The sequence below is a fragment of the Triplophysa dalaica genome, chromosome 2 (genome assembly GCF_015846415.1).
Source record: "Triplophysa dalaica isolate WHDGS20190420 chromosome 2, ASM1584641v1, whole genome shotgun sequence".
Taxonomy (NCBI): Eukaryota; Metazoa; Chordata; class Actinopteri; order Cypriniformes; family Nemacheilidae; genus Triplophysa; species Triplophysa dalaica.
Window position 1 is genome coordinate 20,553,236 of NC_079543.1, and position 21,219 is coordinate 20,574,454.

Below are 21,219 nucleotides of genomic sequence, written 5' to 3' on the forward strand. Positions count from 1 at the left end.
TGCGCAAAGCAAATATGAAAGATAAAATGTTTTTTGATTGTTGCTGTTTTTTCTTTACATTCCAAAGTACTTTAAACAGAGTTCGTCTCAGCTTCTGGTATCAATAATATTGATTTACTTTCAGTCAATCATAACCAGGTTATTACGACAGTTTATTGAACTATATAAAACAATGCATTATTACTGAAAAACAGTGTGTGCTGTAGTGCAGTTTTAATAACTGAAAAATATATATTGACAATCTTCTTGTGACAAGCACATTTAAAGCAAACTATGAACGTTACACACCATAGTACAGTTGTTATTTCAACAAATGTGGAAAGAAAACAAAAACACTACTCTTGTGTATGTAGACGGTCAGTGCGTTTATAATTCAAGTAAAAAAGTTGTTTTTTTGCCATTCAGCTAAACTAGCTGTTTATAACAGTTATATCCGCTAGGTGGCGGTAGACCATTTCACTCCATGAAACCCATTCGCACACGCGCAGTAGAAGAAGTGCGCTGCTCTCCGTTCCTCGCTCACATTGACAGGTAGCTACTTCACAACTCTCACTCCGTAAATACGATTAACGCCTCGACTCACTGTTAACAAAAAGCCACAATAATCTTAACTGTGCATAAAGCACAGCCGTGGCGTCAGATATTGTTTATCTTTTCATAAACAAATAGACGGGAGAATTCTGTGATAAGCTCAGCTAGCCGGTGTGCTAATGATATATTGATATGAGTAAGCAAAATGACAAAATGATGACTGTGTGACAAATTTAAAGCTCTTTGGTTTAGTGCGAGGCGTAATACGACCCGCAGTATGCTTTAGAGATTTTGTTGTATGTCATTAAAGCCAGTAGTTTGTGTGTGAAAGGGATTTGACACAAGTAAGGTGTGTGTTGTGTGTGTCAAGATTTGCTCGTGAGGATTATTTGAAAAGAATTGGTTCATTATGCTCTCACGTAAGACATCACAGTGCATGCGACTGTCACGTCACTGCAGGCTAAATTGGTTGTCAGTCATTTGTTTGTTCATACCAAACTGGAAAAAGGATGCGATCTCATGTTTAAGCTGTTTATGTCCAAGTCAGAATGGGAGATGCGTCATTTCCAAAAGAGCCTGACAAGGTGACAAGTGATATACGTACATGACACACCCAGATTTCTGCAGATCTGAATGCACTTTTTCATTGTTGTGAATGATGCACAGGATATAGTTAGGGTAAGGTCGTCTTTTATTTTACATTAAAGAGAAGCTCTTTATTTCTCTTTCAGAACCTTAGAGAGGAACAGCTGTACACTCCCTCTCCCCCTCCCATTATGGCGGACTCCATGGAGATAGATGATTCTCTGTACAGGTAAGACTGAAGCAAGATCAAGTAGAATGTAAATTAAGCAGAGACAGTTTAGTATCATATCCAGAATGTCATAAAGGAAAACTTCCCAGCTCCTAAATGTGTGTGTTTTGTAGTCGGCAGCGGTATGTACTGGGAGACAGCGCCATGCAACAGATGGCCCAGTCTGCTGTGTTTCTTAGTGGAATGGGAGCTGTTGGAGTAGAAATAGGTGGGTGCTTCTTATATATCTTACCATATACCGCTTGTGTTGCTTTTACATACTCCCACAGAAAAAGTAACTCCATTTCACATATTTTTTATCTTTAGATGTATTGTGGCTAATTTCAACAAAACCTCAGGAGTGAAATAAAGTCATCCAACAGCAATGTGAAATGACAGCATGACTAGACACATAAAACTGTGATAAAATCATAACCCTGTATTAAAGTAATAATACAGGGTTTTTGAGGAGGATCTATTGACAGAAATGCAATATAATATACAAAACGATTTCTTCAGAGGCGTATTAAAGACCGTACGTAAAAAAACATTATGTTTGTAATAACGTTACCTTAGATTAAGCTATTTATATCTACATACAGCTCTCTCTCTCCCTACCTCTCCCTCTCTCTCTCTCTCTCTCTATCTCTATCTCCCTTTCCCTCTCTCTCTCCCTCTCCCTCTCCCTCTCCCTCTCCCTCTCCCTCTCCCTCTCCCTCTCCCTCTCCCTCTCCCTCTCCCTCTCCCTCTCCCTCTCCCTCTCTCTCTCTCTCTCTCTCTCTCTCTCTATCTCCCTTTCCCTCTCTCTCTCCCTCTCCATCTCCCTCCCTCCCTCTCCCTCCCTTTCTCTCTCCCTCTCTCCCTCTCTCTTCCTCTCCCTCCCTCCCTCCCTCCCTCCCTCTCTCTCTCTCCCTCTCCCTCTCCCTCTCCCTCTCCCTCTCTCTCCCTCTCCCTCTCCCTCTCCCTCTCCCTCTCCCTCTCCCTCCCTACCTCTCTCTCTCTCTCTCTCTCTCTCTCCCTCTCCCTCCCTACCTCTCTCCCTCTCCATCTCCCTCACCCTCTCTCTCTCCCTCCCTCTCCCTCCCTCCCTCTCTCTCTCTCTCTCTCTCTCTCTCTCTAAGTAACGTTATCTGGACGAGTACAATATTAAAGTGGTTCCAGATAAACAATGATGCTCAAAACTACTCAGTCACACAGGTGATATCACAACAGCAACATATCTTGGTATGTTAGTATATTACTTCCATACTGATCTGAATCAAAGCAACCTCCTCGGGGGTGATATTTACACGATCTTTTTCTCCAATCCAACAACTCTCTGCTGGAAAGTTTCTTCATAGATATCTATGAGTATCTCTGCTAAAAACCTTAGTACCGCGGGTCCTGACGCATCTCTGCTGGAAAGTCTTTATAATATTAACACAGGTCCTAGCTCCTGCATGACTTTTATCCTTCTTTTTATCCTTAAAATCCACAGACTTTTTATCTTATGTAATAAATAATACATCACTCGTTCTACAGTCTTTCTAATGCCCACAAAATCACTTCACTGCGTCAACATGAGAACGACATCTTTTTGTACAGCGGTGGCCACTGACGTATTTGGACCGAGCGATTCGTTGCAAATACAACGAATACTTTAGCAAATACTTTAGCTGAACATAATTTATAATATGTCAGTGTTATATAATATCTTTCTGTCCAAATAATACTTCATGTTTTAATAAAATTCCTCATGTCTTGCAGCAAAAAACATCGTTTTGGCAGGAGTGAAGGTGATTTTTTTTCTATATTACATATAACGTTTAACGGTTTTCTTCTATGTTCTGAGACTTCATTTGCATGTGTGTTTGCAGGCAGTCACTCTCCATGACTGTAAGCGATGTGAAGTTTCGGATCTGGGCACCAACTTCTTTATCAGGGAGGAGGATGTACATAGCCAGAGGAAAAGGTGCAGTAATGTGACTGTTTGAATTTACACAGACGCATGAAACTTCTGCATGAAAAATCTGCTCTGCACAATTTATCCTTTATTGCTGCTTTTTGACATTGTTTCTTTGTGTATATTAGCCACAAATAGTAGTTGCCATTGAGTAACTTGCAACATTTTGCAATGTATTATGCTTTAACTTTTTACCGTTGTAGAGATTCAAAGTCAATTTTGCTTTCATTTTTGCATGTAATCCACTCTTTCTCTCAGGGTGGAGGCTGTTCATTCTCGAGTGGCCGAGTTAAACCCATATGTTCAGGTCAGCGTGTCCACTGATGTTCTGGATGACACCACTGACCTCAGCTTCCTAAAGAGATATCAGGTTTGTCTCCACTTAGAACACAAGAAAAAGTTTATTATATGTATTTTTATAGTATCCTGTCTCATGAATGAAGATGATTCAGGATGTTCATGTCGTACGTGTCTATTTGTTTATTCTTGTAGTGTGTAGTATTAACCGAAACGAAGCTGAACTTGCAGAAACGGATCAGTAATTTCTGCCACGCTCAAAAGCCTCCTATCAAGGTAAAGCATTCCCAAACATAATATATAAACAGAACTGCATTTAAACTGAGGTCTATTTGCATGTATGTGATGATATGATGTCATGATGTTTTGGTGAAGTTCATCAGCTGTGACGTGTTTGGAATCTCCTCACGAGTGTTTTGCGATTTCGGGGACACATTTGAGGTTTCCGATCCGACAGGAGAGGAACCAAAAGAAGTTTTCATTCAAACCATCAGCCAGGTTAATATCCTGAACTTTTTCTGTTGCGTTCACTTCTGGTTGCTCTTTTAGTCAGAATCTCAGCTACAATGCTCTGTCATGTTGTCTTAATCCAATCACAGGGCACCTCTGGGGTGGTTATGTGTATGGACAGCCGAACACATGGTCTTCAAACAGGACAGAGTGTGTGTTTCAAGGAAATAAACGGCATGACTGAACTAAATGGTACAACACACCAAATTACAGGTAAATATACAGTAAACACACTTTGGAGATTAGGGTACTAGAGACATGTGATGCAATGCATGTGAAAGGGCTTACAGGTATAGTTCATCCTCAAAATGAAAATTCTGTCATTATTTACTCTCTTGTCATTTAAAACCTGCAGAACACAAAAGAAGATATTTTGAGAAATATCGGTAACAGAAAACCGTTGGTCCCAATTGACTTGCATTGGTTTTGTGTCCATACTATAGAAGTGAACGGGGACCAATGGTTTTTGGTTACCAATCTCATTCTTGTTTTGCAGAAGAAAGAAAAATCACCAAGGTTTAAAATGACAGAATTTTCATTTTGAATTCAAACTATTCCTTTGAAAAAAAATCTTCTTTTTTGTGCAGTTATTCCTTTAATAATCCAACTGTGGCTTGCGTTTACAGTTCTGTCTCCGTACAGTTTTGCAATTGGAGATACTTCACCTTTCCAGCCCTATACACATGGAGGAATCTTTCGCCTGGTTAAGACCCCTAAAACCATCAGCTTTGTATGTCAACGCTCTGAATCATTCAGTCAGTCGATCTGTATAATGATGGTGATGTACAATGAATGAACTGTTTCCTGTGTCCGTTTGTGTAGGAGACGATGGAACAGCAGTTATCTGACCCTCAGCTTCTCACTCCAGACTTCAGTAAACCAGAGGTCAGAATCACAACCTCTTTCATTGCTAAAGAACATTGAGAAATGAGATAACTTAATGTAATAAAAATATTTGTTATTATGTTATCATGTTTTTATTGATATAAATCAAAACAAACCAACTACAGTTTGATTGATATTAATTGGAATGCACAAAAAAACTGGATGAAAGAAAAAAAAAACAGAACCAAGCACTTCATTTTCAGACACATTTATCTTAATTTGTGTTTTTGTTTAATCAGGTCCCTCTACAACTCCATGCCATCATGTTAGCTTTGGATGCCTTTTTGGAACAGCATGGCAGACTTCCCAACATTGGGTAAATAACTCTTGAGACAGAAGCCTTGTATCCCCACTAGGCAATTTATTTTTATTTTTTGTCACAAGAAATTTTGCAAATGCTAATCGAATATTTCTCCGGTCTATGTAGGTGTCTGCAAGACGCTGAACTTCTCCTGAAGATCACAGAGGAGATCAATAAAACCCTTACAAGCAAGGTGAGGTTTAAACAAACACTCATTCACTTACATGTCATGTCATGTCGCGCGCACATCGCATGTTTTTGTCTTTTAACTCAAATGTGTGTCGTCAGGTGTGTATAAATGAGGAGCTGGTGAGGTGCGTTTCTCGTTGTGCGAGGGGATGTCTCTCTCCTCTCGCCGCAGCGGTGGGCGGCATCGCTAGTCAGGAGGTGCTGAAGGCTCTCACTGGAAAGTTCACCCCTCTTCAGCAATGGGTAGGTCAAAGTTCACAAGTACTTTGTGCATTATGACACCATGATAAAGAGAGATGGGAATATATTTTTTATGTGTGTCTATATAGTTTTATCTTGATGCAATGGAAGTAGTTCAGCCTCTCCAGTCTCTCCCCACTGAGGAATTTGCCTCAAGGTGAGCTTGACATCAGATTTTTCTTTTTGGGTGTACTGTCCCTTTAAATGCTGATTTTGTTAAGTTTATATGTTTGTAGGGGTGATAGGTACGATGCGTTGAGGGCGTGCATTGGGGAGTCACTGTGTTTGAAACTGCACACGTTTCATGTTTTTATGGTAAGTAAAATATATAGAATAAATGTGAAAATGCTTTTTAATTTTAAAGTTCAGTGTCACACATTTAAACCTAACCTTTTAAAAACACTTCTATTGGTTTTAATGTTAGTGTGTATTGATTTAGTAGTAATATAGACAAGATGAACGCACTGCTGATTCATTTAATATTCAGGTGGGCTGTGGGGCTATCGGCTGTGAGATGTTGAAGAATTTGGCACTGATGGGTGTGGGGCTAAACAGATGCTCAGGAGAGGTGAGGATACGCACCTGTCAGCGTTTTATAAAAAACTGTAAAATATAATTCATGACTTACGTTTTTCTCTCTAGATTTGCATCACCGATCCAGATCTGATTGAGAAATCCAACCTCAACCGACAGTTTCTCTTTAGGCCTCAGCACATACAGGTTACTTTTCTTTTGTGCTCAGCAAGGTTAAGACGTTTGCCCATCAGTGTTTCAGATGTTACTCTCTTTCTTTCTCTCCTTAGAAGCCAAAAAGCACAACAGCAGCGGTAGCTACATTAGAAATAAACCCAGAATTGCAAATAGATGCCCATCTGAACAAAGTGTGTCCTGCTACAGAGGACATCTATAGTGATGTTTTCTTCTCCCATCTCAACGTGGTGGTCACAGCACTGGATAACGTGGAGGCAAGGAGATACGTGGACAGGTGATTCTTTGATTTTTGTTCGAGATTTTGTCATGTTTTGCATGTGTGATTTATCTTTGTTTTTGAACTCGCAGTCGGAGCGTATCCAATCAGAAAGCTCTGTTAGACTCGGGTACCATGGGTACGAAAGGACACACGGAGATCATCGTCCCAAACCTCACTGAGTCCTACAACAGTCATGTGGGTATATGGTACTGTATGTGCCAGTTTTGTTTTTGCTTCGCTTTGTGTTGTTTGTTCACACCTGTGTTTGTTTCTTAGAGAGACCCACCTGAGGAGGAAATTCCTTTTTGCACTCTAAAGTCTTTTCCTGCTGTTATTGAACACACCATACAGTGGGCCAGAGATAAGGTCAGTAACACAAGGGGGGGGGGGGTGCGGAATGAATAGTTTTATTTCACGGTAACCATATATTTCACGATAACAATCTCCTATTTTAATTCTATATCTAATACCTCATTTTTTTATTTAATTAATTCAATTATTACAGTTCATTTAAATGCTCAAAATAGGTAAAATGTAGGCATAGATATCAAATTAAGTTCTGGTATTGAGATTTATTATTTATTTATCTTCTGACTATATCATATATATACAGTAGAAAGATAGACAACAAGTATAACAATAAAGTATGAATATGCTCAAAAAATGAGAGTACAGTATATGACTGGTGTTATAAACTGGTGTTCATGGGGTCTGTACTGTAGGTCTTTATCACTCTTCACTCTCTATTAGATGAGCACTTTTAGTGCGTTGTGACTCTCTGTCTTCAGGTTTGTTTATTCTCGGGCTTGTTTTTGCACTGCGAGTCTCTGGTGACTCGTGTCACGTTAAAAGCGCTCACGTGGCGAGCATCATCGCAAGTTTCGCCTTGGCTTGCCTAGAGTTAAAGCTTTATTAAAACTATTAACAGATTTACAAAGTGACCTGACTTCTGAAATACTTGAGAATTAGCTTTTCTATATACACTCGCTTGGCGCCGATCACTGCACCCCTGCACGAGTACTGCGGGTAAGAGAAGCACCGGACTGGAGCGGATCACAAAACTACAGACTTAAAGAAGGTCAAAAGAATGTTTGATTTGTTCATTTGTTATGGGTGAATTAATCCACATGTTTTTTTCATAATAACGGCCAATGTACAGAGCGTCAAGTTAACCACGCCTTCTTATTTACATTCCATAATATTCCGTCATTCTGCCCATCTCTAGTAACACACATATATTTCCATTTTAACCATAAACATTAGTGTCATTCTTCAGTTTAGTGTCCCTTTAATAAACTGTGTTTGTCCAGGGGGACCAGTTTACTTTTACTATTTGGTGACTCACGAAATCTTGGTTTCAAGATGTCAAACATGATTTTCTTAAAAACACTTGCGTCCTTTTAACACCTTTTAATTCATTAAAACAAGTTATGACATGTTTAAAAGCATTCATTTGAAAACTTTTACTGACAGTTTTTACAAAAAAGCCTTAAATTAAAATAATTACCGTATTAATTTAACCAATTTGACGAGGCTAAAACGAATACTATCGTTTGTTTTAGATGTAATTCAATGTGTATACACGGTTTAAGGTTAGAAAATGCGTTTCAGGCAGGTCTGGGTGAGCATTCGCTTTAAGATACATCTGTGGTTCCCACACTTAGATTTTTTATATTTTACGTGTTTAATACATGCATGGGCAACTTATAACACATTTTCGGGCCATATGACCCCTTTAAATGAGTGTTCTGATGTATGTTCTTGTGTTCGGCTTGTGTAGTTCGAGAGCGCATTCTCCCACAAGCCCTCCATGTACAACATATTTTGGCAGAGTCACCCGTCACCACAGGATGTGCTGCAGGTAAGAATATACACAACACGTTTATCTAAACCCTCTGATTCGGCCAGCGCCGTCGTCTGACTCCATTGCTTCTGTGTGTGTAGAGGTTGATGACTGGAGAGAGTATGGAAGGATCATTTCAGGTCATCAAGCAGTTGAGTCGGAGACCCACCCACTGGGATCAATGTCTAGCACTCGCTCGGCTTAAATTTGACAAGTACTTCAAAAGAAAGGTACTGGAACCAGTAACACTGCAAGTGAAACCCAGTTAAACGGTTATTAAAGTCCACTGTAATATTCAATGTGAACATAATGTGTTTACAATATTCCATTATTACTTTGACATTTCAGGCCTTACAACTACTGCACTCATTTCCACTGGACACACGGCTAAAGGACGGCAGTAAGTCACAGTATTTACTCGCTCATGGACAGAAGCTGCTCGCAAAGTCATCCGCTCATGTGTTTTTCTCTCTCTGTATTCAGGTCTGTTCTGGCAGTCACCCAAACGGCCGCCATCTCCTATAGAGTTTGACCTCAATGACCCACTGTCAGTATCTCTGCTGTTTATAAACTCTCTCTTTCTCTCTCTCAATGATGCGTGAAGATGTTTGTTTGACGAAATTCATCTTTTGTCCTCCATCAGGCATTTTAGTTTTGTTGTAAGTGCCTCTTGCCTCTTCGCTGGAGTTTATAATATTCCATATTCTGAAAAGGTAACAGGAATGTTTTTACACCTTGCTTAAAGGTTTGATCATTTTTGTTGTGTTTTGCTGTTGAATCATTCTTGAAATCGTTTCTCTGTTAAATCATTTATAGAGTCTTTCCTATGAGGCTGTGTCGAGGGTTTTAGCTGGAGTGGATGTTCCTGAATACAAACCAGCTGAAAAGGTATCATGTGTTTAAGAGTTACTCCAATAGAGCCGAACTTCTTTCTTTATCTTTAGTAAATCACTGTGTTTGTATGTTTTGTGTTAGCATATAGAGACAGATGAGAGCATTAAGAAGCCTGATCAGGTGAAAGTGACAGTGAGCAGTGAACAGGAGAGGGTGGCCATCTCACAGCTACAGGAAACTATCAGCCTAAACTTTATAACAGCAGGTTGGTATGCCACACGTTTATGTGACATGTAACTGTCACAGGAACCGAAAAATTAGATTTTTTTAGATAAGTTGTCAAGGGGTTTAGTTGTGATCAAAGAGGTGGGTATACTGTCAGTGTATCATGACAGTATGATCTGTTTATGTTCAAATCTTTCTTAGTGTATAAAGTACAAGTAAATGTGAACCGTAGGCCTACAGGTTATAATGTAACTTACATTTCTGTAATGATTTACTCTATTAAAAAACACAAAATGAAAAATGACAATATTGCCACATAAAAATGAATAATGAATAAAAGTAAAATGAATAAAGTTTACAATTCATAATTGTAACATCATTAAAGCAGTGTTTCTCAACCAGGGGGCCACTAGGGGGCATTGGTATGATTTCAGGGATCCTCAATATAACTTTAGCAAAAAGAGCATTAAAATAATCTAAAAGTCAAGATATTTCTTAAAGGAACAGATCACCCAAAAATGAAACCTTTTCAACCCTTAAGTTGTTCCAAATCTGTGTACATTTCGTTGTTCAGCTGAAAAGAAAGAAATTTGGAAGAGTAATTGTAACCACAGTTCTGGGACACTATCGCCTTTCATAGTCGGAAAAACGGTAACACTTTATTAAAAGCATATATGCATAATGTATTATAAAAGTAGTTTTAATGTATTTATAGTGCCTTGTAATTCACCTTCTAATATCTCAGGAATAATTGTAACTACAGTTTATACATTACAACACTTTTTTTTTGGTTGTAATTTTTACAACAACATTTAATGTATGACAATAACATGCATTATAAACAGTTAAAAAGCATCATGCCATTTAAGAACCCTTAATATTACATTATACCTAAAGTCGTACCGGTAAAACTATTATGATGGTCAATAGTCCCCCAGAACTGTTTAGTTTCCACATTCTTCAAAATGTCTTTTTGTGTGTTAAGCAGAACAAAGAATTTTAAACAGTTTTGAGACCTTTAGATATACGGGGCTTTCGGTCCGCAGGAATGATTTTAGAGTTCCGGAACATCTTGCCAGAAATTCCCGCTGTTTGTTGTGTTTACTCATTCCGAAACTTTGAAGGAATGCACCTGTTGTTGTGGACGTTGGGGGGGGCTTTCAAGTCAAAAAGGTTGAGAACCACTGCTGACCATTATGTGTTGTATGTTGTTACAAAAAGTAAAAAAAATCTGTGCTGACAAGTTTGTCTCTTAATTAAAATATTTGTTTTTGGGTGGATATTTGCAAAATCCTTAAGTAGATGGTCAAACATAAGCCCGCAGCTAAACTCTTCATTTTGTCTGTCTTTAGAGAGACTACGCATGACTCCGATGTTCTTTGAAAAGGATGACGACTCAAACGGGCATATGGATTTCGTAGCATCAGCGTCTTCTCTTCGGGCTCGTATGTACGCCATCGAAGCCGCTGACCGACTGCAAACCAAACGGATTGCAGGCAAAATCATCCCGGCTATCGCCACATCCACCGCTGCTGTCGCAGGACTGGTGAGAAAGAAACATCCAATGGATCTTCTCTATTGCTTTCAATGTGTATATAAATGAATAATCATCATCGCGGTTTCCTGTAGGTGGCAGTGGAGTTGATCAAAGTTGCCGGTGGTTATGGATTTGAATCATTTAAAAACTGCTTCTTCAACCTGGCCATTCCAGTTATGGTGTTGACAGAAACAGCTCAGGTCAAGAGAACCCACATCAGGTGATAGAAACACACAAGCATGCATTGATCAAAAACATGGTCAAAAAAGCACATTTCACAACTTTGTATGTATTGCTCTTTTCTTTTTGAGCAGAGACGGTATTTCCTTTTCTATCTGGGACCGTTGGACCGTCTTTGGTCATGAGGACTTTACCTTATCTGGTTTCATAAGTGCAGTCAGGGTAAGTAACACACAATAAATCATCTGCAGAGCATCTTTATGATCTATTGCTTCAGTAAATGAGTTGCATTGTAAGCGAGAATCAACTGGATTGTACTTATCTTTCAGGAGAAGTATGGAATTGAGCCCACTATGGTCGTTCATGGAGTAAAGATGCTATACGTTCCTGTCATGCCTGGCCATAACAAAAGACTCAAACTGACGTAAGACCCTCTTCTTTATGTGTAATTATTCTTCTCTTCTGCATTCCCATAATTCTTTTCTTTTTCACCGCAGAATGCACAAACTCATCAAGCCCTCAGCAGGCAGGAAGTATGTTGACCTCACTGTATCATTTGCCCCTGAGGTGGACGGTGATGAAGATCTGCCCAGTCCCCCAGTGCGCTATTACTTCACTCGAGAGAGCGAGAGCAACACAGTCTGACACACACACACACACTCTCCCTCTCCTCTTTCTTGGCCCGTGGACCACAAGTGGGAGTAGCACTTACTAAATCTGTATCGATGTATATAATGAATTTTCATTTTCTACTGGTTTATTATTTTGTTGCACAGCGTTGTCCGTGCAGATGCCTTAAGATAATTATATTGTGCTTCAATGTGACAATAATATTGATTATAATATACATGCTCTGAAGAGTAAAAGGAAAACAGTGTTTACACGATCGCCCCCAGGGCTTATTATTACTCTTGTATATGTTTGTCCATGTGAGTCGGCAGAAGGCTTGTAACTTTCATTCTATTCTCATGAATCAACAGTCATTTATTTGCACATTAGAAAATGTTGCGGGAGGGTTTGTTCATGTTATCAGTCACTGTAAGCCACATAAACGCCAAAGATTTTGATCCTGGCTAAAAATGTTAAAAGGCAAATCAGATCAAGATATTGAATGCAGTCACATCTACTATTGCCGTTTCGGAGGATGACATTTTTGTTATTCCCAATACAAGGCTTGAAGGCATAACAAAAATATGTGACCACCACATCACAAGTCTTATTCATATCGTAAGTCTAATCCGGGGAAGTCTAATCGGATCAAAACCAGGCTTTACACAAGTTCACAGGCGACTTTGTTGTTGTCACAGAGTCATCCTGAAATGTCCTTCAAGAAAGCTGTGTGAACTAAGTGGTTTAGTTTTGTTAAGCGTACAAGTGAATGACAGTAATCAGAAAAATTAGACACAGGTATATAGGACCTCCAAACTTACATGTGATGTGGCAGGATCACTGAAAAAAGTCCTTTTCTATTCCGATCCCTTTAAAAAGGCAAACTTGAAGTTGCACAGAATTCTCGATCATGATGTCCAGCATTACAGTTTCAAGAGGAGTCTTAAGGAGTTAAAACCAGGTGATATTTGAATAGCTGTCATTGTGACTGCAGCATTCTATAGAATTACAAATAAAATTGAAATTTGAAGGCCAAATGGCGTTTGAGTGAGCTTTCATCTTTGTCTTTCATTTTTATAATGAAGTGTCTTAACGCATGATAGTATTTTACGGTGATTTTTAAAGACTAAACAACTGATGAGCCAATTTGTGTGCTTAACTGAAAAAATTGAGAACACTATTCAGGCATCAAAACAGTTCTTGCAATACTGATTTTTCCTTTCAGGATTTTACATCACAATTCACAAACACAAGAATATGAGTCAAGTGCATTTAAAATAGTTTATTATAGTTTATTTAAAAACATACACCTGCTATAAAAGCCAATGCATTTCAGCATCTTGTAGGTTCTCTTAAATCGCTCATTTTCAAGGGTATAATAAATACGGAATATGAAGATATTCGTCACACACTCACTCACTCTTGGCTACTCCTTCCAGTAATTATTGCCTTACTACAGATCTAGATTCAGTTCATATTCTTACATCACAAAATAGAACAAACGATACACAGTTAACTGTTCAAATCCTCCCATCTGAATGACAACAAATCTCAAATATTAACAAAGCTAATAGAGATGTTAGAAAAGCAATAAGAATTTGTTATTTTTGATGGTGCTGAGTTTAATCTGTGTGTATTTGATTTCAAAGTAGAATGAGATCCAGTTTATTTAAAGCATCTATAAATGCACATGAACAGCATACATTACATACAGAGGATGGGCTTCCTATTAAATCTCTTTTGTTTGCTCAAAACAATTCTGAATAAAGGGAAGCAGAGTGCTCGGTGCATATGCATAATACTTTCACCAATACATATTGGTAAATTGAAGCTTTGGATGCAGGAGTGAACAACACGAGACCTTATCTAGGTGCGCATTTCTAAGGCACAAGTACTGATGTGAAGTTATCTTAACGTTACTTCCACAAGAACTCAATTACGTTGCTTGAAATGTTTGACAGGAGTACCGTAATTTAAAGAATCGCCAATGAAAGTTTCAGGGCCCATGCAATGTTAACATTCAAATGCCGAGCAAAACAGAAAAAAAAGATTCACAGAAAGTTAGAAAAATATTCTAATGGCAATGTGAAGATCTACCCGCAAGCTAAATGTGCATTGACACAACATGCTCTCTACGTGGTCTGTTAAACAATACTGCACAAATAAATTATCAAACTCCTCACTGATCAAACAATAAAATAGGAAATGCAAAAAAGGGAAAGGAACATTTAAAACCACTCCACATTTTTAGAAACCACAAATAAAAGCGGTTGTCAATCCCATGTCTACTCGTATCATAGTCAGTTAAGGCATCCGGACATGAACTAGGCCTTATTGTCGCAAATCATGCGTCCGTCAATAATGCTTTTCAATAAGTTTCAAATCATTAACTTTAGTTAATGCATTAATCTCATAAGATGAATATGCAATTGTTATTTTGTGTATTGACTTATGTTTACTTATACCGTATGAAATGTAAAACAATGTATTAGAATATGTAAAAATGAAAATCAAAGTGTTATTATTATTTTATTTTTAGTTGCTGCATTAACTAAAGTTAAAAATGCAACCTTATTGTAAATGTATCAATTCTTCTGTTAGAAATACATATTCTCCTGTAGAAATACATTGTGTATTACTGTGTAATGTGAGACATCTGCAAGACCACTAGAAAACACAGAGATTTATCATTTATAAAATAATAAACAGATATTTTTCTTCAAAATTGGATTCGTGTGCTACCTCATACTCCTCACAATAATAACGGATAGTTTAGTCACATTTAACATTACAGTGTCCATGTTGCTGTGTATTAAATCATAAACAACATGTAGTCAATATGTATTTTCTTTGTAGAAAAGGTCTATAACATCAATTAGCTTGCTATTGTTTGGGCCGAAACGCTCTTTATGCATGTACAAGAACGTCTATAAAACCTTAAGTCGGTTTGCCAAAATGATTATCGAATGAACCCTATCTGACCTGTGTGACATCGACACTGTGAGGGAAAGTCCGACCAGTATCAAGCAAGTGTGAATCCAGTAATCTGTAATATTTTTTCCAGTCCAGAGGAAAACCAGTTGTACCCATGATTCCAGTTTTGACATAATTGTCTATGTTTAATTGTGCTTTAAAGAAAATTGTCGGAAACTTTGTAGAAATATATCGGTCATTTTGGGTGAGATCCTGGCTTGATTTACTTTCCATTTCTGCATAATAAGAATCAGGGGTTCATCACAATGTTGTTGGCTGGCCGGCAGCTGCAAGGAAAAATTATTTAAAAATCTGTTCAGTTTTCAAATATCACACTCCAAGAATGCTGAAAAGTGAACTCAATGTTAAAATTCTTTATCCTGTCTTAAGCAAGCCATTACTATAAGTAAGCCATTTGTAGGATGATTCAAAACATTACTTCTCCATGGGGCTTTCAAAATTTTTCATAAATTTGTATAATTTATAAATGATATATTGGAGTGTCCTGAGAGGCCTGACACAGCAACCTTTGCTTAGACAATAAGTCGTGTTAAGCAGACACGCTTGGTTAAGTGACCACGACACATTGTTAAGTTTTTAAAAAACATATACTGTATTTAAAATCATGACTGATATACAGTTAATGCATCACTAGTATTAAAACTCACCCCGTGATTTTATGTAACATTCATGACAATTAAGAAGGCCGTTTCGAATTCTGACGTCTGTTCCGGCGCTTGTGTCTCCAAGCAACCCTTTACATATGCCGCACTAGAACACAACAAATATTCACGTAAAATGATGCACGCATCGCTCACATAACACACTTAAATGCAAACAAAAATGAGCGTTACCTTAAAACAATGAATATGAAAGTACAGCCCCAAGCTTTCTATGATCATCGCTGCTCCTTTTCCCAAAGGATGTGTGCAACTGGAGCAAAGCTTCTTTCCACTTATTGACCTGCAGAGGGTGCAAAGCCATCATTTACAGTACAAACCATACATGACAGTAAGGACAGGATTCAAAATGAAGTGTTGAACTAACAGCGCTAGTGAGAACATTCAGAATATTTATGAAATACATACATGCATAAAGAGTAGGCAATGTATACAGTGTATACAGTGGGGTCCAAAAGTCTGAGTCTATTGATCAGGGGTTGAGGCGATTTTTTTAAATTATTTTTTTTAATAAAAGTTTCATATTTTTAACGATAACCTGTATTTATTTACTCTTTATTTTACATTACTCTAAACCATTTTAACTATTTACATGTTTCAATAACAACAAAACAGCTTTTGGTCTCATACTTGTGTCCCCACTGTAAATACTGTGTATTATGATGATAACAATGGCAGAAATGCAGTTTAAAACATGAACAGAATGGGATTTTGTGCACATAAGCATCAAGCATGTTTATGTTACTCATTGGTCATGGCTTATAATCATGTTGCACAAGTTTGTGACTACAATACACCAAACGTAAAGCGTTACTTACTGTCCATATCAAGCAGGTGCATCTTATCTCCATTATATATCCAGTTCATCAGCATTAAACATTACCTTTAAGCTTATTTGAGCCTAATATGATCTCTAGTGCAGTGGTTCTATTGGGTCACGACAATGAAACAGCATGAAACCGTCAAAACTGAATACATATAGAAACAGACAAACTATGGTCGTTTAAATTGAGTTTTGAGAGAGAATGTAACAGGCCCTGAATACAATTTTAATGTTTGTGCTAAAATCTGGGTCCTTATGAGGTTGAGAACCACTGGAGGAAAAGATCGTACCTGCTGGGGGATGGAGGCGATGTGTCTTGTGATGGTGAGGGTGATTTTGATGGGTGTGTTCCTAAAACGTTTTCGCACGACCCAGTCCTGCCGACAGCCGCACACACACACGTACACACAAGCATAGAGAACTGTGAAAGTCATGTGCAGAAATGTTCCGTGTGCCCAAAAAAAATGCTCATACTGATCTGATCTACATTCTCCACATCCAGCAAAGCCGAGCAACATTTGGCACGCATGTGATAATTCAAGCCAGCATGAATTCCTATTCACAGACACACACCTCCTCATCCCTGAGCTCTGACTCTGGGGTGGACTCTGGTTACGGTCCAGCGAGGCAGTTTTCTTCAAATCCTCTTGTCTGCTTTTAGATTTACAACTCCATGAGCCATCTGGAACGGCACAAAAAGCAGAGAAAATGTGTCAATTGAACTGCTCTTGAATATCGGTTTGAGACATGTGTGTTTGTGTGTTACCCTGTATGAACTGCAGTTGTGGCGTGGCTGTTTGGCTCTCCTGTGGTTCAGTTTTCTGTCCGTTCTGCTGAACTGCTGTGCTCACTTGGTCAGGGCTGAGAAACAGATAACCATATAAGCACCATTAGAGATTTCCAATTTGCATAAGTTGTGATGTCAACATTTATTTCTCACCCCTTTCTCATCTCAACAGTATCCAAAGCTATAACATGTTTAATATATCAGTACCTGTCTGTAAGTCCATTACTCTGGTTCATCTGTGCCTGTTTCTCCATCATTTCCTGTTTCCTTTCCCAGTCAGCCAATGAGAGGACAATGGTGTCATGTGGGGGCTGGCTGAGACCGGGGTCCTGCGTCACACTTTTAGAGGACAATTCTGAGGTGCGAGGGCTCAGGGTTTCCTCCAGAATCAGCCTCTCCTGTAAAACAAGACTTAATAAGTACAATGCAAAGATGGCCACATAAAAGAACGAGTGGACACACCTCCTCATGATGTCTCCTTTCCTCCTCCTCCACTTCTCTCTGCGCTCTCTCCCACTCTTCCTTCAGCTTCTCCTGCTCTTTCTGATATTTCTCCTGTTGAGAGAGAATGAGAGGGATCAAGATTTGAGGTTTGAAATGACAAGAGGGTGAGTAAATGATGACACTTGGGCGAACTATCACTTTAACAACCTGAGAGAGAGCTAAGCCCCGCCCCCCTGGTCACGTTCAGTATGACAGAATTGAGAACAGGTAATGGAAAGGTAAGAACAGCCTAAAGAATTGCAGGTACAGAATAGCAAGTGTGCAATTCTGTCAGATAAACCCCATTCTGGATGTTTTACCTGCAGCAGGCGTTCCTGCTCTTGTTGCCATCTCTCCTGCCGTTTACGCTCTTCATTAGGATCCCACGTCCAGTGGTTAACCCTTTTTGTAAGGTTCAACATTGGGGTTTCGATCTGATGCACGGACACGTACACACACGGAAGAAGAAAGGAAGTGGAGAGTAAGAAGACAGAGTTCACCTACATTTTAAATATTTTCTTCACATCAAAGTTGAGTATCGACCATCCATGAACATGCCAAACACACTCTTAACCAAAATGGTGCTTCAGAGGTACTTTGATGCCACAGAAGAACCTTTTGGTTCCATAAAGAACCATTAACATCTGAAGAACCTTTCTGTTTAACAGACGGTGCTTTGTAGCGAAAAAAGGTTCTAGATCATAAAAAGGATAGTTCTTTATAGAACCTTTGAGTGAATGGTTCTTTGTGGAACCAAGTAAGGTTCTTCTATTGCATCTCTGTCAAGAACCTACTAAGCAAATGTATTTTTAAGAGTGGAAGCAGCTCATTGTTTAAATTTGGTGGTGTGATTGGTAGAGTACCAAAACGTTACAGCAACTTTTGAGTGTTCAGGTCTAATGTGTCAACTAACAAGGAAAAAGACTAGAAATGGAGAAAATGAGTTGAGGAGGAGAATCTGGATGTGAAGAATGAGTTCAAACACACATGTACTGTAATACTTACACATTCATTGGAGTAGTCAATCATCTCTGTAGAAGAAAAACAAACAGTGTCTTTAGAAACATATTCAATTCACCTTAACATCTACTTACGCCCAAGGAAGCAACAGTACAGAAGCTTAAAGCGATACAAAGATACATATGGAATAAATTTGAACAAACAGAGAGAGAGAGAGAGATAAAGAGTGAGTGAGGGAGTGAGAGAGAGAGAGAGAGAGAGAGAGAGAGATAAAGAGTGAGGGAGAGAGAGAGAGAGATAAAGAGTGAGGGAGAGAGAGAGAGAACGAGAGAGAGAGAGAGAGATAAAGAGCGAGGGAGAGAGAGAGAGAGAGAGAGAGAGAAAAGAGAGAGAAATGAGAGAGAGAGAGAGATAGAGAAAAGAGAGAGAGAGAGAGAGAGATAAAGAGTGAGGGAGAGAGAGAGAGAGAGAGAGAGAGAGAGAGAGAGAGAGAGAGAGAGAGAGAGAGAGAGAGAAAAGTGAGAGAGAAAAGAGAGAGAGAGAGAGAGAGAGAGAGAGAGAGAGAGAGAGAGAGAGAGAGAGAGAAAAGTGAGAGAGAAAAGAGAGAGAGGGGCAATAATGTCAAGACATTTAAGGGTCTATGAAAGAACAGTTTCCCCAAAAATGTTTATTCTGTCGTCATTTACTCACCCTCAATTTTTTTTTAAATCTGTATAAATGTTTTTTTATGATGAACAAACAGTTCTCGGACACCATTGAATACCATAGTATGAAAAATGTCTTCTTTCTATTGAACAAAAAATAAGATATTTTGAAGAATTTAGGAAAGCAAACAGTTCTGGGGCAGTTTTGACTGCTATTATCATTTTTCCCACTATGGTAGTCAATGAGGGCCAAGAACTGTTTGGTTACAAGTATTCATTTGGATACAAGTATTCGTGCAAAAAATCATTCTCTGTGTTCCTCAAAACAAAGAAATTGACACAGATTTGGAACAACACGAGGAAGAGTAAATGATGACAGAGTTTTCTATTTGGGTGAACTCTCCCTGTAAGGGTCTGTTTCCATCTGGTTTTAGCATCAATCTCTAGTAAACTGTTTTACCAAAAAGTTTGTATGCAGGTTTTTGTGAATGTAATGTAAACTGAAGCTCAGCTCAATGATTACAAAATAATGCTACCGTAACTAAATAAATTAAAGAGCGTAAGTTCCTCGTTTCGTTTTTTTTTATGCAAAAGTGTCAGTTGTCAGTTGTCTGGTCGTGTCGTTATCAGACCAATCTGAATGTGGTTTGGTTGGACCTCATTTACACCTGTACGCTTGTGAAAGGATCACACGAGATGGATCTTAATACTAGATGTAAACTGGACCAAGCACTAGAAGGAAGTATTCTTCTGAAGCTGTGAATATAAACATTAAACAGTAGGAGATAAAGCAACATGACATATACTAACACTGCAGTATCTATAGAGCTGTACACGACTGCATAATGTTCAGGCTAAGTATCATCTACACTCATGAAGTGCTGACATATGACTTGCTATAAATGCTACAAATGCTCAGGGAGGACAAAATAACACATAAGCCCAGATGGAATCTGATCACATTTTCAGCACTGATTTTATGGGACAATCTGCAAAAATAGATTTAAACAGGGAAAAATGTGTTGATTCTTGCAAAAAGTAAAATGCTGTGTTTTCAAACCATCATGGTGGCAAATATGCTTATGTAGAAATATATGAATAACAGACGGTTCTGTTGCACAGATTTCATGTGGGCCTACACATAACTCTGTGCTTATTTGGAAATGTTGGAAATTTTAACCTCTTCAGTGTATTATTGTGCCCTCAGCAAACAAGCGTAAAAAATGCACCTTTACAGAGGAAACAAACAAGAGATGGGCAGATGGTTGAATATGATCTCATCCGCTGCTTATGGAAAATAAAGCCCTATGCATTAGCTCATCTATCGGTTTTACCTGTTGGAGCGAAGAACTCCCAGCGTAATCTAGAGCTACTTGAGGAGCCTAACAGACCCACGCAACACCAAATGAAACCAGCCAGAAAAAAAGTCAACGACAGGGAAAGAAAGAGACAGGCAAAGGTGGAAAAAGACAAACCAGAAAAAGGAAAGCCAAAGGAAGATTTAGAGGAAATGAACGAAGGACCAAAGTAGAGGAGTTGAGTAGGGATTCAATTCCAACCAACTATTGGCATTTCTGTTCCACTGCAGTCATTGACCAATCACATTATGAGAAACGAGCATGTGATGCGGTGGGATTGTTTTACCTGTCAATGACTGTGAGTATGAAGTCTTGTCGGCTTTGCTGGACTCAGTAGTTGAGTTTACATCACATGAACTCTGAAGTGAGGTACAAAGCTGATGAAAATGAAAGGAAATGATTAGAGATACTTATTACATTCAATGTGAAAATAAAACAGGGGTTTTAACAAATCAAATAGTAAACAATAAATCAAATAAAGACAATAATTACTCTAAACAGTTAAACAGATGAACTGAATTTGTATTTATTCATTGTCAACAGGAATTTTACAATAAAGGTAATTTATCTTTTTTTAATTTTTATATAGTTATATATTCATATTAAATATTTCTAATGTTTAACC

General features: G+C 38.5%; 2 protein-coding genes across 4 annotated transcripts in view; one reads left to right on the forward strand and one right to left on the reverse strand.

Moving 5' to 3' along the window:
• The first annotated feature begins 453 nt into the window (after positions 1-453).
• uba6 (ubiquitin like modifier activating enzyme 6) lies at positions 454-13,054 on the forward strand. 3 transcript variants are annotated; one of them, XM_056764539.1, is made up of 33 exons: positions 454-531; positions 1,263-1,345; positions 1,459-1,553; positions 3,071-3,099; positions 3,181-3,275; positions 3,525-3,636; positions 3,759-3,839; positions 3,939-4,061; positions 4,163-4,286; positions 4,700-4,803; positions 4,896-4,958; positions 5,198-5,274; positions 5,386-5,452; positions 5,548-5,691; positions 5,778-5,845; positions 5,925-6,003; positions 6,176-6,256; positions 6,331-6,408; positions 6,492-6,673; positions 6,748-6,853; positions 6,935-7,024; positions 8,439-8,519; positions 8,603-8,731; positions 8,850-8,901; positions 8,985-9,048; positions 9,145-9,214; positions 9,318-9,389; positions 9,477-9,600; positions 10,913-11,106; positions 11,190-11,317; positions 11,412-11,499; positions 11,607-11,701; positions 11,775-13,052. In XM_056764539.1, exons 2-33 carry the CDS (start codon positions 1,308-1,310, stop codon positions 11,920-11,922), a joined length of 3,081 nt encoding a protein of 1,026 aa, XP_056620517.1. In that variant the 5' UTR covers positions 454-531; positions 1,263-1,307; the 3' UTR covers positions 11,923-13,052. The 3 variants fall into 3 exon arrangements, with proteins under 3 accessions (XP_056620517.1, XP_056620525.1, XP_056620509.1); XM_056764547.1 differs by lacking the exon at positions 454-531 and adding an exon at positions 709-727; XM_056764531.1 differs by lacking the exon at positions 454-531 and adding an exon at positions 1,065-1,115 and having other exon boundaries at positions 11,775-13,054.
• A 99-nt stretch (positions 13,055-13,153) lies between these two features.
• The window catches only part of LOC130434379 (LIM and calponin homology domains-containing protein 1-like), a 40,317-nt gene continuing 32,251 nt past the window's right edge, over positions 13,154-21,219 (reverse strand). Inside the window, 12 exon segments of the mRNA XM_056764520.1 lie at positions 13,154-15,146; positions 15,528-15,630; positions 15,714-15,822; positions 16,653-16,739; positions 16,936-17,044; positions 17,129-17,223; positions 17,357-17,547; positions 17,612-17,704; positions 17,953-18,066; positions 18,638-18,663; positions 20,571-20,618; positions 20,881-20,971. Of these exon segments, the coding sequence (XP_056620498.1) occupies positions 15,121-15,146; positions 15,528-15,630; positions 15,714-15,822; positions 16,653-16,739; positions 16,936-17,044; positions 17,129-17,223; positions 17,357-17,547; positions 17,612-17,704; positions 17,953-18,066; positions 18,638-18,663; positions 20,571-20,618; positions 20,881-20,971 (1,092 nt within the window). The 3' untranslated portion in view covers positions 13,154-15,120.